This window comes from Protopterus annectens, chromosome 5.part0, assembly GCF_019279795.1.
Source record: "Protopterus annectens isolate FY-2018-M chromosome 5.part0, PAN1.0, whole genome shotgun sequence".
NCBI classification, from domain to species: Eukaryota; Metazoa; Chordata; order Ceratodontiformes; family Protopteridae; genus Protopterus; species Protopterus annectens.
Genome location: NC_056735.1, coordinates 1,862,386,985 through 1,862,405,678, shown reverse-complemented (window position 1 = coordinate 1,862,405,678; position 18,694 = coordinate 1,862,386,985). Strand labels below are relative to the sequence as shown.

At 41.8% G+C, this 18,694-nt stretch overlaps 1 protein-coding gene across 5 annotated transcripts in view; it reads left to right on the top strand.

The window, feature by feature from the left end:
- Nucleotides 1-18,694, top strand: part of ELF1 (E74 like ETS transcription factor 1) — a 960,524-nt gene that overhangs the window by 704,885 nt on the left and 236,945 nt on the right. For all 5 annotated transcript variants that reach the window (XM_044071689.1, XM_044071693.1, XM_044071690.1 and 2 more), the window contains one exon: nucleotides 18,297-18,479. In XM_044071689.1, coding sequence (XP_043927624.1) covers nucleotides 18,297-18,479 — 183 coding nt within the window. The remainder of the gene's footprint in view (nucleotides 1-18,296; nucleotides 18,480-18,694) is intronic.

Genomic DNA, 18,694 nt, shown 5'->3' with positions numbered 1-18,694 from the left:
GAAGTATGTATCTCAGCGACTACCCGATTTCTGGAACAGGCTCCCCATCCATGGTTTGGCACCTGTGTCTCTAGTGGGCACAGGCAACCTGTAAATGTTTAATCTCCCAGGCCCCTGCTTGTAAATGTTTCATCTCCAAAATCCCTGCTTGCACTTATTAAGGGTATTAGAACCTTGTCAGAGATTAGAGATGCATGCCTAGGCATAAAAAGACCCTTGTGTTCGTTAGCCCAGTAAATCCCTATGAACCTGTTAAAAAAAAAATCTCTCAGACCTGCAAACCATAGCCAACAAATGTCAGTTTAGTCTACTGTCCCCAAGAAATGAGCATCTTTGTATCACTCTTCAGTAAGCAGAATGCTCCCCATAGAAAGAGAGCTGATCTTCTGCTACTCTTATCTACAAAGCTGTCTAGAGTGAAGCACCCGCCCCACTCTCGCCCATAGACTAATCACTAGACACCTCCTATTATCTTCTCTTACAACCCAGCAGTGCCCAAGTACTTTAGTCTGTCCTCCACAGAATATGCTTTCTCAGTTCTGTCTCCTACTTTGTGGGGTTCACTCCCCCCTACCTCCAACATAACTACATTCAGACATGGACTTTTCAACCCACCTATAAAAGAGAACTCCCTGCATTTGCTTCACTTTGTAGCCATAGCCTAAGCTAGCAAAAATCTCCCTTGCACACTAATATACATATGCCTCAGATACTCCCTTCTATAACTGTATTCAAGATATTTAAACTGGAATCTGGTAAGCCATGTCCTATCTTTAGTCCTGTATGAACAGCAATTATGAAAAGAGAATAAAATGATCAAAAAAGTCAGAGTTGGTACACTAGCTGATTTTTCAGCTTATAATTCAGTTTGTGACAGCAGAAATAATATGCATGTTAAAATGTTTAGTAAAAAGATACAGTTCAGAAATTTATTTTTATTTTACACATTTGTTAGCTGAGTAAGCCCTCCGGCTTTAGTTTGTCCTAACATCTTTAAGTGGGCCAAGCCTGAAACTAGAAATTTGTAAGTTATAGATGGGTTTATGGGTATATTCGTAAGCAGAGAATTTATTTATTGTTTTTGTAAAAGCCTTCACTGGATATCATTATGTGCCACTGTTTTGGCTTGGGAACACCGGTACTGTGGCTTCAGCTGCAAGGAGTACAGGCCAGCTTTTATACCTTGCCAAGCAGTATGCATTTCAGACATGTGGTAATGTGATTTTTGGTAGTCTTCAAGAATCCCTCACCTGTTCCTGGCCCTGTGATGCAAAGGGATAAAGCCTTGTCTGCACCCCATATGATCCAGGATCGACTAGTGTCATGGGCACTGGAGCAATTGGCGGGAGGAGGATGGAAGTGAGTGGCCAGCATCATTGTAGAGCACAGTGTGCATGTGTCTTTAAGAAGCATAGCAAGTGATGAATGTGTACATTTAAATAACGGGCACGTGTTGTACCTAGTGCCATTTTGAAAGTGCAGCCAGAGAGTAAGCATGTGACAATGAATGTAGTTTGTATATAAGTTACCCAAGTTGAAGTTAATATCTATAATCGTAATGTGTTTGTACATAATAAATCTGCTTGAGAAGAACCCACACAGACTTGTTTATTATATTGACACAAGACAAGTTACATGGTGTCAATGGGGATTTCAGAGATTGATATTCAGAACCATGAGGTGCAGAGATAACCTTGAAAGTAAACTAGGAGAAACCAGCACGAAAAAGAGCCAGAAGAGAACCAAGGGTAATGAAAACTTACAGGAACAGTTGTCTTTATAAAAAAAAAAAAAAAAAAAAAAAAAGATAAAATGGAGCATTACAAGGGCACAAACCACATTATTAACAAGCAAGAGGCAGAAAAGGCTTATTAATTAAGCAAAATGTTTAAGATATTAGACAAAATGAGTGTGTAAAGCGAAATGGGCATGTTTAGAGTAAAACGAGCACAAAAAAATACAATGGGCATAAAAAGAGATCTCTAATGAGCAAAGTGAATATAACAAGGGTAAAAAAGGGCACATTAAGCATAAATAAAGCAAGGGGACTGCATGTTTTTTAGTAAAGTGCTGTGTTTGGGCATAGTTACGACTTTGTATTGTATCAGGGGCATAACTAGAGTTATTCGAAGTATCTCAGTATGTAAAAGTGCTTACAGTGTGTGCTTATTACTGTGCATGTATTCTGAAGAGTTTATGTGCAAAGTGAAACTATTTCGTAAAGTGCAGTCAAAGTGTAGCCATTTCAAAAAGTTTCTTGTGCTGGGTGTGTTTATTCGCAAAGTGCCACCATTACCAAGGTGTTTCTTGCACTGTAAAGAATTATCTAGCAAAGTACCACTATTTTGGTTAAGTTTTAGTGTGCCGTGTACTGTCTGTTCGCAAAGTGCAGTTACTTCAAAATGTTTCTTACTCTGAGCTGTTTCTGCCCAATTCATTCGTACAGTTCAGTTATTTGAGAGGTTTCTTAAAATGATGCTAAATGGCTTTTGCTGTGCGACAATTTTGAGTGTTGAAGTGCCCGAGAAACTTATTTCGCAAAATTCAGTTATTCAGAGGCTTGTTGTACAATTAGGCAAAGTTACAGGTATTGGCATAAAGTGGGTTTGTGTGTGTGTGTGTGTGTGTGTGTGTGTGTGTGTGTGTGTGTGTGTGTGTGTGTGTGTTCAGAGGCTTGTTGTACAATTGGGCAAAGTTACAGGTATTGGCATAAAGTGTGTTTGTGTGTGTGTGTTTTCATTTATATTTGCAAAAAATCCTTCACTGGTTGTTAATGTGGCAGACTGATTTCAAAAGCCCTCACCACTTGTATTTGATCAGAATATTGCAGAGAACTGGAGAATATTTGAGTCAAGAGTATGATATTTTTATGCAGCTTATTCTAACAATGATGCACACACCAGGGCATTCATATTGTTAAACCGAGCTGGGTCAGAGGCCATTGAAAGAGAGCTTTCATTTTTGTATGCACCTGCAGTATATGAGGAAGAAGGTGAAAATAGTCATATTGTTGTACAGGCTGAATCAAGGGAAGACCTCTAGTGTTTGAAGCACAAAGTCAGAGAAATGTGCAACCCACAGACAAATATGTTAGAGAGGCATTTGTTGTACATGAGATCAGAAACCAGGGGAAACTTTTGCAGCTTATATTACAGACCTGAGAAACAAGGCTAAAACATGTTGGTTTGATGACTTAAAAGATGAGTTGATAAAGGTCAGGCTTGTGTGTAGTATTAATAGTGCTGCTGTGAGTTTGCTTTGTGACAGTTATTTAATGTTGAGTAAAGCCATTGAGCTTTGTCAAATTCATGAAGCTACAGAAAGACACACAAGTATGCTTGCAAGTAACAAGAGCATGATTTCAGCAGACTCCAGAGCAAATTGTAGATAGCATTCGACACGTAGCAAACAGAAGCAGGCCAAAGCACATGGCAGCCACAGCCCCTGCTGGTCCATTAGGAAAACCACGTAGTTTTCCAGCAAGTTCTAAGAAAGAAGCATGCTCAGTGTAGTACAAGTGTGAGACAGCAAAACCCAAAACTAGCTTTATTGTTAACTGTCGCAATTGTGCAAATCATGAATCTAAAAGAGAGAAATGATTAGCATTTGGTTAGCAATGCCACAAGTGTAAAAAAAAAAAATGGAGCCATTTTCAAAAGTTTTGCAAATCAAGTAAACCTCACACAGTTGCTAAGAGAGGTCCCTCAAAAAAGCAAACTGATCAAGTGGAGTTGCAGCAGTCTAACTTCTATGTAGATGGTGTGTCAGTAATTTGGTGAAAGGGTCAACGCAGTGAATTTATTGGCATGGAACAAAATGATTTGTTCATAGGTTCATACTAGGCTATCTGCCGTAGGGCATTTATAAGCCTAGCCAGAGTGTGTTTGGCTTTCGCCACCCATTTTAAAATAATTTTGCTATGCCCTTTTTCGAGGTTAGTATACTGTGCCTCTGTCTAACAGTGACACAGAATTGATACCCGGGGTAAACCTACGATCTCCCATCCACTTATCAAGATTCTTCTTGAAGAGAGTCAATGAGGGACTCTGCCTAACCTGGACTGGGATTTTATTCCAGAGTGAAGGGAGCCTCTGGGTTATAAATCTGTCCCTCCAGCATGTCCTATTTATTTCAGTGCTGAGGTTCAAGTCTCTCGAGCGTGTAGCTCGATGGGATTTGGATTTTCTGAGGTACAGCATGTCCATTAATTCCGGGTTGGACATGGCTTTATACGTCAGGCACAAATCGCCTCTGAGCTTGCGGTATGCCACTGAGTAGAGCTGGAGTTTCTTTAAACGGCAGCATATGGCATCTGTTTGAGCCCTTTGATCCTCTTGGTGAGGTACTTTTGGGGTCTTTCCAGTTGCTGCAGGTGTCTGGTAAGGTACATCCCAAAAGGGGCATTGTACTCAATTATGGGCCTGATGAGGGATGAGTAAAGAGGCACGATGACCTCCCCTGATCTAGATGTGAATCCCTTCATGATTAGGTGGGCTGTATAAAATGTTTTTCTAACCACTTTGGCCACGTGGTTGTCAAATGAGAGATTGCTATCAACTTGGGTGCCCAGGTCCCTAATTACTTCTTCTGTACTTAATGGATTACCACCTATGTGGTAATTTGTGGGTACTTTGTTTTTGCCAAAGGGGATGACTATACACTTTTTGGCGTTTAGCTTGAGGCCATGGCTCTGGCACCAGTTGTCTGTTTCTATGAGGCCCTTTTGGAGGATGCTTGTGTCGGCTGGAGTGTCGATTATGGCGCCCAGTTTGCAGTCATCTGCAAACTTGGTCAGCCACAGTCCTTCCATGTTGGCCTGTACCACTGAGAAATATATACCGAACAAGAGAGGTCCCAGGCCTGAGCCTTGTGGGATGCCACTTGTAACTGGTTTGGAGTCTGACATGGCTCCAGCAATTCTAACCATGTGGGTTCTGTCCTTGAGCCAGTTTGCAACCCATCTAGTGACATAGGGGTTTATATTTAAGCTGGTGAGCTTATCTATAATACCCGAGTGGGGTATTGTATCGAAGGCTTTTGTGAGGTCCAGGTAGGCTGTGTGGACCACCTTCCGCTCGTCAATGGCCTTAGTGACTGTTTCAAAGAAATCAACCAGGTTTAAGAGGCAGGATCTGCCCTAAACAAAGCCAAACTGGGTAGGATCCAGTGTCTGTAGGTCCCCAATATCTTTATTTATGAGGTCCACGATGATCCTTTCCATAGCTTTGCAGACCAAGCTAGTCAGGCTTATGGGGCGATAGTTTCCAGGATCCGTTGAGGCACCACCTTTGTGTAGAGGGACCACTGTTGCTGTACGCCACTCTTTGGGTACATATCCTGTAGTAAGGCTGAGATTGAACAGTAGTTTTATGTTTGGGTTTAGCTCTTCTTGGAGTTCATGTAGGACGCAGCCTGGGACACCGTCTGGTCCCATTGATGCTGTGTTTATTGCTTTGGAGAGGGCAGCTCTTACCTGAGCATCTGAGATGTCAGGGGGGCAGCACTCTGGTGGGATAGATATTTGCCCTTTTAGTGGGGGGGGGGAGTTTGCGCTGAACCTGTCAGCTAGGATGTTGGCAATGTCTGTGGGTTCGATGTATTTTTTGTCATTTTGGACTAATTCTGAGCATATCTGGGAATTTCCACCCAGATTCCTAACATAACTAAAGAAAGCCTTGTGATTATCCTTAGTGTCCTGTGCAATTTTTCTCTCAAAGCTGGCCTTAAACGATTTTATGAGTGCTCATAGTTTTTTGCTAATACTGATCAGAGATGCCTTCCCTTTTTGGGATTTTGCTCTATCATGTAGTAGCTTCCTCCTTCTATTGAATAGTTTGTATATGGCTGGGGTCCACCAGACAGGACGTCTGCCTTTGGAGGATTGGGACTTGGTTTTATTTGGAATTGCATGATCCATGCATTCTTGAAGGTGTTCATAGAATGCGTTTATAAAGGATTCTGCGGTCTGGGCCGTATTTTCCACAGGCCCGGGGGCTTTGAAGGATTCCTCCTCGGTTTTGAGGAGTGTGAAATTTGCATTAGAGAAGTTTTTCACTGTGGTTTTCAAGGCAGGGGGTGGAGTCGGGATGTGAATATCCAGTGAGATTAGTTTATGGTCTGATCTTACCAATGAGGGATACACTTCTGGTCTGGAGCATAGAGTCCCCATGTTGGTGATGATCAGGTCCAGTATGTTTTCCCCTTTGTGGGAGTGGTAACAAGTTGTTCCACAGCATTTGAGTTTATAAATTCTAGGAACCTTTGGGCTAGAGTAATGCTCCCAGTCTATGTTTGGGTAGTTGAAGTCGCCCAATATAATGGTGTTTGGAGAGACCTTCATATTTTCCAGTGTTCTCAGGAAGGCCGAGTGGGGTTCCTGGGTTCGGGGGGGTGGTCTGTAGCAGGCTGTAAACTGTAAATAAAATATTTGTATGTCCAGATCAATGGTAAGTCCACCGAGCTCAAAGTAGACACTGGTTCAAAGTGTACAGCAGACACATTTTCTAAGGTGAGAACTAGTGAGCAACTCAATGTGGCTAGTAGTGCGAAACTTGTTACTTTATGGAGGCAAAGTAATTCAGACCGAAGACTCAGTAGTCCTTTCATGTTATTTGGCTAAGAACTGTTACAACTTGTTCTATGTAGGTTGAAGACCTGTGCAGTCATTATTGGGTCTCGCAGACACTTTGAGAAAGAATCTGCTTTTTTTTACCAAAGAAGTTCATTATATAAGCGCATATCGTAGTTCCAATTTTCTGCTCATTTTCTCAGAGTATGCTAATGTTTTGATGACAAGTTGGGCAAAGTGTATTCTATGAAGTTAGACCCAGAGGTCAGTCCAGTAGTCAGACCAGCAAGAAAAGTGTCAATAGCTATGTAGGATTAAGTTAAAGCTCAGTTGGATAAAGTGGTGCAGCAAGGTGTAATTTGTCAGTTACAGAACCAACTGAATGGGTGTCATACATGGTAGCAGCCCACAAGAAAGGATCAGTTGAAGAGGTCGCAGCCATAATAGCGAATGCCACTGTTTTTTCTGTCTTGGATGCAAAGAGTTAATTTTGGCAATTGATGCTTGATCGCAAGTCCTCATTACTGACCACTTTTGATACTTCGTTTTGGCAGATGTAGATTCCTGAAGATGCCATTTGGAATAAGTTCTGCAAGTGAAGTCTTCCCAGCATGCAATGGAGCAAATTTTCAGGTCATCCTTGTGCCATAATAGCAGATTTATTGGTTGGATGTAATGGTGAAGCAGAGCATGACAGAAACCTTAGAGGTGAAGCTGAGCATGACAGAAACCTTAGAGTTCTAGACAGAGCATGTCAAGTGAACTTAAAGATCAATCCTCTCTAAAATGCAAATTTAGACTACCAGAAGTTGCGTATGTAGGTAATTTATTTACTAGCACTGGCTTAAGACCAGACCCGTCTAAGCAAGTAGCTATTCTTGAGATGTCAGCACCAGATAATCAAGCTCTACAACGTTTTCTTGGCATGGTCCGCTGTCTAGGCAAGTTTATACCAGACTTTAATGAGTTGACATTACCTTTAAGAGAGCTAAAGTGTAAAAATGTTGCATTGTCTTGGTTGGAACAACAACAGAAAGCATTTGAAGACCTTAAGCAGAAAATTGCCACCCCCACCTACATTAAGATACTATGATGTCAATAAACCAGTCACTCTTTCCTGTGATGCTTCAAAATTTGGTCTTGGTGCAGTTATTCTTCAGGAAGGCAGGCCAGTAGCCTATGCATCTAGAGCACTTACCCAAATTGAGATGCAGTATGCTCAAATTGAGAGAACTTTTGACACTAGTATTTGCGTGTTCAAAGTTTCATGATTATATCTATGGTTGAGCTATTCAAAGGGAAACTGATCGCCAACCTCTATTACTATTCTAAATAAACCTATGCATTCCACTCCAGCAAGATTACAAAGAATGATGCTCAAATTGCAAAAGTACAACTTCAAAATGGTCTATACAAAAGGCAAATTTCTTTATCTGGCTGATACCTTATCCAGATCGCCCAGAAATACTACAGAACAGCTTGACAGAGAATTTTGACTTTAATGTAATGGCAGTGTGTAATTTTTCTACCACGAGACTTGCTGAGAGATCGTACAAAGACTGCTTTGACGGCCATCCAACATTAATGTAGTGGTTGAGCTTTTGCAAAATTTGGATCAGTCTAGTGTACCACCTGAAGTGCAAACTTATTTTCCTTAGAGATGAGATGTTGATGGAAGATGGCATTTATTTTCAAAGGTCCTAAAATTGTTGTTCCTGCTTCCTTACAACATGAGTATATCCATATTTTACATCATGGTCACCCAGGTTCCGACTCTACCAAAATAAGGGCAAGAGAACTAGTATTTTGGCCTTCATAGTGAAAGACATTGATTAAAGTACTTTTCTTCTTCAGTATGCAATAGTACTAAACCACATTTTTAAAGAGAACCACTTCAGCTAAGTCAAGTTCCAGAACTACCTTGTTCAGCAGTTGCCACTGACCTATTCGAGTGGAACAGTTAGCATTATTGAGTATTGGTAGACTCTTATTTGAACTGGTTTTGAGACTGACTTGCTACCTAATCTAACATCCCCTACTGTTCTTACCAAGATGAAATATCATTTCTCAGTCCATGGTAGTCCACACCATTATTTTTGACAATGGTACTCAATTTACTAGTTAGTTAGTTTAGAATTTTTCAAGAGAATAGGACTTTGTGGATATTCTGGACAACTATTAACATCTGTACTACTATTAACATGTACAATCAAATGGACTAGCTGAACAAGCAGTGCAGAGTGCAAAGCAATTACCTGAAAGATCAAAGTTTGACACTACTGATGTATTTCCTTTTGAATCTACTTTATTTCTGAAACATACCCTGTGATGATATACTTGGCTCAACTGCTCCGAGAATTCTATCTAGGCAAACCAGGACAACATTGCCTGTTAGTTCCAGTTTATTGAGGCCTAAAGCTAAAAACAACAGAAGCATCAGAGCCCAATTGTTCAAGAAGCCTTCTATCCAGAAGTCCAGTTATGACCAGTCAAGCAGATTTCTTTGTCCATTGAAAGAAGGAGAGAGAGGATACAAATGGCGAGGTTTCAACCAGGTTGGTCAGGTAACAGCTGTTTGTACAGAGCAGAGCAGAGATCTACTTTGTAGATTCCAAGGGTGTGGAGTACAGGCACCTCCTTCCTGTAACAGAATTGTTATCGCAACGCATAGACACAAGTCTCAGAATCACTCGGACACTGTTCCTGATGTTCATCGTGTTTCACTGTTTCAGTCCTAACCAATGGGTTATCCGGCTCCCGGTAGCCCTCAATCGGCCAGATTAACAAAGGTAAGTAATAATGATGTTGGTTGTCATCAGTTGTAAAGGAAGTCAGGGCGTCCAATACAAAAGGAGGCAGCCGATATCACTTCCTCAGTCTTGCTTGCCGCGGAGCCCAAAGCAGAAGCATTTCTTGCACGAGTGCCGGTTGGTAGTTTACCTTTTTTGTTTCCGACTACACAGTTGAAGTCAACTACAGCTAAGTACCCCATTGGTGATCCTCTCTTCTTGCCTTAACAAATGACAAAAAAGGTTAATAATTGTCTTACCTGTGGAAAGCAGATTCCCCATAGAGATTTTCATTCCTATTGTATTATTTGTTTAGGCCTTGACCACGATGTTCCTAATTGTGATCTCTGTGCTTCCTTTAATCCGCGTACTGTTCGTCATCGGGCTAAGCATTTAGCTAAGAATTTTGGAGTTTGGTCTAAATTTGTCAGTATGGCGAGTCCTTTAGACTTGCAGGTTTGATGAAGAGGAAGTTTCTCAAGCTTTCTCTCCTTTTTGAGGATTCAGACGCAGAGGACTCCATCCCTTCTGCTTCTCCTCCAGAAGATTTCTCTTTTGGTGATACTTTAAATACTCTCAGGGAACATTTTAAATGGGAAAGTCAGGATTACCTCTTTTCTAAGAAAAGGATTAGGGAGTTTTTGCCTCAGCATAAGCCTTTGCCTATTCCACCTGTGTTGGAAGTGGTGGTTGATGTTTTTTCTGGAAATTTCCTCGACTCCAAATTCAGTTCCTCCTGCTCCCAGGAAACCTGACCGGTACTATATAGTCCCTGATTCTCATTTATTTCTTTTCAGGAATCCGTTGGCTGATCCAGAGGTTATTTCTCAAGGCCCTAAAGGAGTTAAGGCCACTGTTAAATATCCTGTTCCTTCTGACAGGGAATCTAGGAACCTAGATAGGTGGGGTAAAAAGGTTTATAGCTCTGCCACTCTTGCTATTAGGTCTACTAATTGTCTTTTTCATATGCTGAAGTACCAGCAGCACACTTTGGAAGCTATTAAGTCTAGGATAGAAAGTGTGCCTCAGTTGGTGGAGAGTAAGGATATGCAGGATTTGCTGAATTATGCCAGTCTTGTCAATAAACATTCATTACATTGTGGTTTTGACATTCTAGAAGCCTCCTGTAGGGCTACGGCTACTGGCTCTGTTATTAGAAGGCACGCTTGGCTCTGGGACCAGCCCCTAACAGAGCATGCGAAGGCTAAGCTTTTAGATGTACCTTTGCATAAGGACAGTCTTTTTGGCAGCAAAGCAGAGGAAGTGCTCAAGAATATGCAAGACAAGGCCAAGTCTATGCAGACAGACTTTCTGCAAGTTCAGCCTCCTCGCTTTAGCAGGAATTACCCTTCTAAGAGTTGGATGTTCCCCAATATGGGCAGACAGAGCCATTCTAGGACTAGATGTTACAAATCTTCTAACGGACAGGTGGCTACCCCTCAAAGGTCTAAGTGTTGGCAGGCTTCCTCTTCCAAGGCGGGAAGTTCTAAGCCTGCATCCCAATCTAAATATTCTCAGTGACTGTCCAACTTCTGCCTATTCTTACCTGCCTGGAGAGTCCTTTAAGGGGAAGGTTAGCTCTTTTTTTTTTTTTTTTTTTTGTCTGGGCCAGCATCACAAACGACAAATGGGTATTCAGAACTGTATCCCTAGGACACAAGTTTTCTTTCCACAACTTTCCAGTACCCAAAGGATTCCCAGACACTCCTTCAAACCGAAGGGACGAAGTAGAAAAGCAAATTGTCTGTTACATCTGGGAGCAATAGAATTGGTTCCTGCTCAGCAGGTAGGCCAGGGTTTCTATTCCAGACTTTTCCTAGTTCCAAAAAAAGAAGACACCTGGTGTCCTATCCTAGATCTATCCATCCTGAGCTCTTTCTTGATAATTCCAAAGTTCAAAATGCTCAAGTCTGCATCAGTTGCTGCCAGTGTTAGAAAAGGATTCCTGGCTGGTAACGTTGGATCTCAAAGAAGCTTATCTGCACATCATATTGCGGAAAGTTGTAGGCAATGCCTTCGTTTCAGGGTGGGCAAGCAACATTATCAATTCTCTGTGCTGCCCTTAGGCTTATCTACTGCTCCCAGAGTTTTCACAAAGTGCCAGGCTCCAGTCATTGCTTTTTGCAGGCAGAAGAAAATTCAGATTTATCCATACTTGGATGACTGTCTTAATTCAAGCAAATTCTCAGGAACAGTTGTTAAAGGATCTAGAATTTGTAAAGAGACTCCTCTCTTCCCTGTGTTCACTCTCAACATGGAAAAATCAAAAATGGCGCCATCCAAAGAGAGAACATTCCTGGGAGCGAGTCTGAACACAGCCGCCCAGATGATATATCTCACCCAGCAGAAGCAGACAACTCTTTCGGTTTACTTCAAGGACTTGGCAAGCCTGTCCTAGCTCCCTGCAAGGAAATACCTGCAAGCTCTGGGATTCATGGCCTCTTGCATTTTGACTGCATTTGTACTTCAAGAACACACAGGACCTGGATGTGATAATTCCTCTGCTTCCATGTCTGCAGACAGAGTTTCTATGGTGGGTAGCAGCCTGGCTACAGAACAAAGGCATGCCATTTTGCCCACCCCTGGCCACTCAAGTTCTTACCACAGATGCATCGGACTACACCTGCGGAGCTCACCTGGATGGCAGATGCATACAGGGAAGTTGGAATGCCCAGCAGATGCACCTGCACATAAATTTGAAGGAGTTGATAGTAGTTCAGCAGGCCTTACTAGCTTTCAAGCATCTTCTTTCTTCAGGGACCCTACTTGTCAGGACAGACAACACCGCAGTCATGTGGTACATCAACAAGAAGGGAGGGACTCATTCTTACCTCCTGTGCAGACAGAGCATGAGTATTTGGTCCATAGTAGCATCCCTGGGCCTGCATCTCCTAGCTCAGTTCCTTCCAGGAAGGCTGTGTTTTTGCAGACCAGTTGAGTAGACAGACCCTGGATCCTCACGAGTGGCAGCGGAACAGAGCAGTTTTTTACAACATCATTCAATGTTGGGGCACTCCTCAAGTGGATATTTTCTCCTCTCCAGATAACCATCTTCTACCTCCATTTTTTTTTTTTAAAGCAGAGCCTGAAAAGTGGATGCTTTGTCCTTCCCTTGGACGCTGCTGTCAGTTTATGCCTTTTTTCCTCTTCCTCCCAGAGTATTAGATGAGTGACCAAGGACTATTCTCATAGCTCCAGACTAGCCCAGGCAGTATTGGTATCCACTGCTTCGCAGTTGCTCCCAATTTTCCTCCTTGGCATCTTCCTCTGAAGCCAGATATTTTGGTTCAGGAAGAGGGAAATGCTCTACATCCTCATCTTCAGTCTCTCCATTTGGCAGCATGGCTCGTTGTATGACTCCATCCTTTTCTTCTTCCCTTTCCCAGCAGGTGGTTGACATGCTGAGGGAGGCCAGAAGGCCTAGCACTAGGAAGTCTTATGCTGGCAAATGGGAAAGATTCTCTTTGGATGCAGGCTAGAGGGGAATCTTCTTCTCAGACTACCCTTCCTCTGATCCTGGAATACCTGGCTGCTTTGCTTCAGGGTGGTCTTTCTTTTTCCTCTATCAAGATCCATGCTTCAGCCATTTCTGCTCATTGTTCTTTTGAACAACCCATTTTCTCTCATCCGATGAAAATGTTTCTCAGAGGTGCTTGCAACTTAAAACCTCCCAGAAGGGTGCCTACTCCAGCCTGGGATCTTAATTTTGTTCTAGAGAAACTCATTCTTCCTCTTTTTGAGCCAGCTGCCACTGCAGATTTAAAGTTTCTCTTCTGGAAGACTGCCTTCCTCTTGGCTATAACTTCAGCAAGGAAGGTTTCAGAGCTGCATGCTATGACTGTGGAGCCTTTTCTTATTTCCTATGCAGATAGGGTCTCTCTGAGAACCAACCCCTCCTTTATGCCTAAGGTGGTTTCTAGCCTGACTCTTAATCAGTTCATACACCTTCCTACCTTCTTTCCTAATCCTCGAAATAAAGGTGAAAAAATCCTACATTCTCTTGATGTGCATAGACAGCTCATGTTTTACTTGGATAGGACTAAGGACCTTCAGAAATCAGCACAGTTATTGGTCAGCTTTGCCCCTGGAGCCCAGGAAAAGGCCATTTCTAAGCAAACCATTTCTAAATGGATTGCTCATTGTATTACTTTGTTATTCCTTTCATGGCAAGGTTCCTCCTCAAGGAGTTAGGACCTACTCAACTAGAGCAGCTTCCACTTCTGCAGCCTTTTTAAGAGGTGTCCCTACTAAAGACATTTTTGGAGACTGCCACATGGTCTTCTGTTTACACTTTCACAAAGCATTATAATTTGCATTTGTTTTCAAGAGCCAGGACAGAGTTTACCACTGCTGTTCTGCAGGGCATTTATCTCCAGTCCTTGAGTCTGTTGGTTCCTCCTCCCTTTTCTCTGGGCTTTGGTAATCAACCCATTGGTTAGAACTGCAACAGTGAAACATGATGAACATAGTACAGTTGTGTACACTTACCATAAATGTAGATGTTGGAGTGTATTCACTGTTGCAGTCCTGCTTTCCCTCCCTCCTTCCCCCTTTTCTCTTTTCCTAAGGTACAGGCTATATTTAGTTTAAGCCTTGTTTTCTGGGGGCTTCTGACTGTTATGGCAAGAAAGACTGAGGAAGTGATGTCGGCTGCATCCTTTACAACCGATGACAGCCGATGTCATTATTACTTACCGTTGGTATTCTGGTCGATCGAGGGCTACCGGGAGCCGGATAACCCATTGGTTAGGACTGCAACAGTGAATATACTCTAACATCTACAATTATGGTAAGTGTACACAACTGTACTTTCCACTACATATTGTGCCATCTGAACCCAGTCCTAAGAATGTTCCTGACACTTCGAAGGTCGAACACTGTAAAGAAATCTAGTTGCTAAGCCTGAATCCCAGTTTTGCATCACACGATTTGGTCGCACATCCAGGCTGTGTGTGACATTGCATGGTGACTTGGACATAACTGTATATACGTACATAGTTTGGTATAATGCATGACAAAAAAAGCTATTTTTACCACTTGCATGTTGATTTTTTTTCGACAATGTGGTACAGAGGATATCAAAGGGAGGCTGTAGAGCAGTGTGTGTTTGTGCACTTAAGAAGCATAACAAGTGATGAACAAGCTCACATAAATAACAGGCACATGTTGTACCTAGTGCCATTTTGAAAGTGCAGCCAGAGTGTAAGCATGTGAGAATGAATGTAGTTCATTTGTATATGAGAATGAATGTAGTTTGTTCATATATGTTACCTAAGTTGAAGTTAATAGCTATAATCGTAATGTGTTTGTCCATAAAGCTGCTTGAACAGAACTCACTAAGACTCGTCTATTATATCGAGACAAGACGAGCGACAATCATCTCACTCATTCTGGGAATAATAGAGCTTGCCTAGGCTTGCTACAATAGCAGCCATTAAGAGCTTGTGAACCCCATGGTGCCCCTCCTGAAGGCATCCATTGTGGAGTGCATAAGGCTGCTGCAGGTTGGTGGAGGTTAGGGCACACTTTACAGCAGTTTAACAGTGTCCTGACAAAGCACAGGTAAAGCCCCGTGGAGTCTAGGGTGGGTGTGGTAGTCTAGTGGACATGGAGAGGAACTGGTAGCAGCTGCTGTTCAGCTGCAGGGTGGTAAGGGAGTGCAGAAAAAAACACCTCCACTCCAGACAAGGGCTGATCATCCCTTTAGGAAGTCTGGGGTTCTGGATTGGTTTCATCTTTCTTTTATACAATCTTATTTATATTTTGTATGACTAAAGGGACTGCAGATGTGATCTGCTTCACATTTTACACTTCCTGGTGGAGTGCAGCATACCGTGGATTGGGATGCCTGCAGTGAAAGCAGTGGATTTATGTGACTTCAGCACTTTTTTCAGTGTCTTGGTCCAGGTCACTTAATGCTGATGATGGATCTGCCAAAGTGAGGAGACAGCACTACAAATTAGCAGCATACCTGTCTCTTACCCATCACTTTTTGCTGAGGACACTAGGGTTGCCATTACTGACTCATGTTAAGTCTTCTGCTTACTTGGCCTAGCAGAAGAAGACATGAAAAACAGCCACAGCTTTGCAGATGCGGGAGTGCAATTTCTTAGTCCACTGCATTGTTTTAGTAGAACAGAGAGACTTTAGAAAAGACCTCGATTCCACTTTAACTCACAACCTTGAATAGCAGGAGTCTCTGGGACCACAACCTGTCTTTCCTGCTGAAAGTACAAAATGCAATCTGGGCCAGAGATATGTAGTCCTTGATGCTTTTTGAGACAGCACCACATAGCCTTAAAATGATTTGCAGCAGTCCTTAATTTCATGGTTGCCATCCTACTTCAGAACTAGTGAGACGGAGAGACTTCCTAAATGACCCCAAATAAGTTTCAATTACAGAAGATAGGCAGATCAGAAAGATAAAATACAGTGCTATTGTATGACTTGCCTATTGTAGAAACCAAACAAGGAATATGCTTAAAAAAAAAAAGCTTCCTGAAAAAAAACACTTGGGGTTCTGCTGTATCAGCAAGGGTTGAACTATCATTCCTAAATTTATTTATTTATAATTTATTCATTTGTAATTTATTTATTTTTTGGGGAGAAGAAAAAAGAAAGGTAATTCAGAGTTATGAACTTAAGCAGATGGAACACATTTATTCCCAAAGAGACCTGCATGTTCACCCTTCACTTGCTCCTCCTGTATTTGCCCAGAAAAGATTGAAATTTGTTTCATGATATTTACTTGCACATAAAATTGGAAAATATTCAAAAGTTCATGCATTTCTGGATAAGACACCGTTTGCAGACAGATTTTGCTTCCCACCCTCCCCCTCATATCAGCTTTGAGGGTGTTCTTGAAATCCATACATTTTAGTAGGTGCCCATTGGTGGCTACAGAGCATCAGTGTTCGAGATGTACATGACTGGAGTCAGAGTCAGGCTTGTTAGGCAGCTGGTCTGCTTTACATCTTGTACTTCAGGGAGGTTATGAGTCCCACCTTGCGCCATCTTGGAAGATTAGATTTTTATAGGCTGTTCCCTAAATAGGGAGGACCTGTCGGATATGTTTGCCTCCTAGAAAGGCTCTAGGACATTTTGTTGGCAGTTGACACACACTTGTAATCCTTTCCCATCATGCATTTATCTCCAAGCTCCAAGATGATTACTTCAGCTGTTGTAATGGTGCCTGTGCTAGGTACCCCAAAAGGGTTCTTAAGTGGAGACTGAGTATGGTAGCTTTAGGAGAAAGATCCCCTAGAAGCAATAGTGAAATTCTTAAAAATCTGCAGAAGCATGTGGCTTGTCCACAGCTTCTGTTGGGAAGGCCCTTTGTCCACACCTTCTGTTGGGAAGGCCCCTTGTCCTACCATCATCTGCAGCAACCCTAACCAAATTTGACTGGATTGGGGGATAATCCGTGCAGGAGCAACACAGTAACATGGATTGTGGTCCATTTTTACATGCCAGTATGTTGGAAGTGAGTGTTTCCTCTCCTCAACATATAAGCTGTGCAGGGGTATTTTTGGTAGAGTCACATTTCCTGTCATTCATATAATATGGAGGTACTTCATTATATCAAAGACATATGTCAAAGACCGTTGGAGACTGACGTTTAATCTCTGCACAGAATCTGTGAGAGCTTGGGAATGGTTCTTCAATCCAGTTCAATTCCTATTTGCAGTCCTTACTGTTGGGACAACCACTTATTCAGCCAACATGATCAGCTATTAGATACTCTGGCCTCCAAAAGTTTCAAGAGTCCCTCCCTGTCTGGAAAAAATTTCATGAAGTATGGTCACATAATGTCATTGGTTTTCTTCAGTTTATTGTTAATAGTGGAAGGTGAGGAAACCTTGGTGCAAGAGTGATATTTTAATACCCCGGCTCATGTTTTTCTTCAGGCAGAAAACGCCACTCTAAAATTTCTTGGAAACTGCTACTTGTAGAAAAGGCTGATGGATGAAACTGTTGACTGTGTGTTAATATGACATACCATAACAAGAAATACATTTGTATTGTAGCAAGAAGCCTGTAGCTCTTAATGTGATTCTAGTCCCAGGGAATGGTAGTACCAGAGGTACTTAAGGAAAAACAGTGCAGCCAGGTAGCTGATGGTCAGCTGGGGGCACACAAATTGATGGAGTGGGTACTAGCTCAGTGAAATGCATTCTGAACAATGTTGCTTTTACAGTAAAGCAAGCAGATATTATATTTTCATGTGAGTGTGTAATATTTCTGTGCAGGCAAATGCTAATGCCTGACTGAGGATTTCATATGGAAACATGATCAGAAGTAGTGCCTTCTGGCCTGTGCTCTGTAAGCTTTCCATCCTAGCTAAGCTTGGCTGCGTCAGTGCTTAGGCTGTCTGTTGTCAAGACTTTACCTTTAAATGAAATTCTTGTAGACAGCTGAAGTTGCTTTAGTTTGTAACACTTTCCAAGTTTATTTTTTTAGCATTTTTATTTTACTTTAAGAAAATGAATATGCAAACAGTTAAGATGCCACTATCAAAACTTCCTCAGAAATTATGCCTTTAAACAAATTAATCTTTCCACTCTCCGTATTTTACTGGCCCTTATTACTTAACATGTTTAACATCCACACACAATAAACTGTGTGCTGTGGTTGTTTGATATCTGCCATCGTGTTATTTTCATGATGTCCCATACATCTCATCTTTAGCAGACGGACCTTAACCCTGAATAGTGATACAATCCGTAAAGCCAGAACACATAACCTGGCAGTAGTACAACAGCTGTGCATACGTGCTAATTGTTTCATGTATATACTACAAGCCTTTAAGAGCTACTATGCTGGAAAATTCAGACTGAAATGCTGAATTATTTTGGAATAGCATTTTCTAAAGATTTTGATAAAGAATAGAAGGATCACTTTTTAAGAATGTTTCAACTGTTGCTATTTTGTTTCATTAGCTCATGTGTTTATGCCAGCTGTGGGTGACATGATCTGTACTCCTGTTACACATGTATCTGTGACAGAAGATGGAATTCCTGAGGTGGAAGAAGTGCACCAGTTTCACGATGCACTTCTAAGTGAGGAAAAGTATGTGGCACTTGTAGAAGATCAAACTTCAGAGCAGCCCAAGAAAAGAAAAGGTAAATCTTTGTCTTTTTTTTTGGGGGGGGGGGGGTTGTCAAAGGTTTCTGTACTGTCCTGCACTTTATATTTTGATCTTGCTACATCTTGTATATTTGACAAATTTCTAAACATTCAAATGTATGTGTATCAGACGTTTTATGAGCCTGTGTATGTATAAATGCTGATCAAAATAAAAAATGATGAATTGGCTGTCCAAGATGGGAAGTGTTTT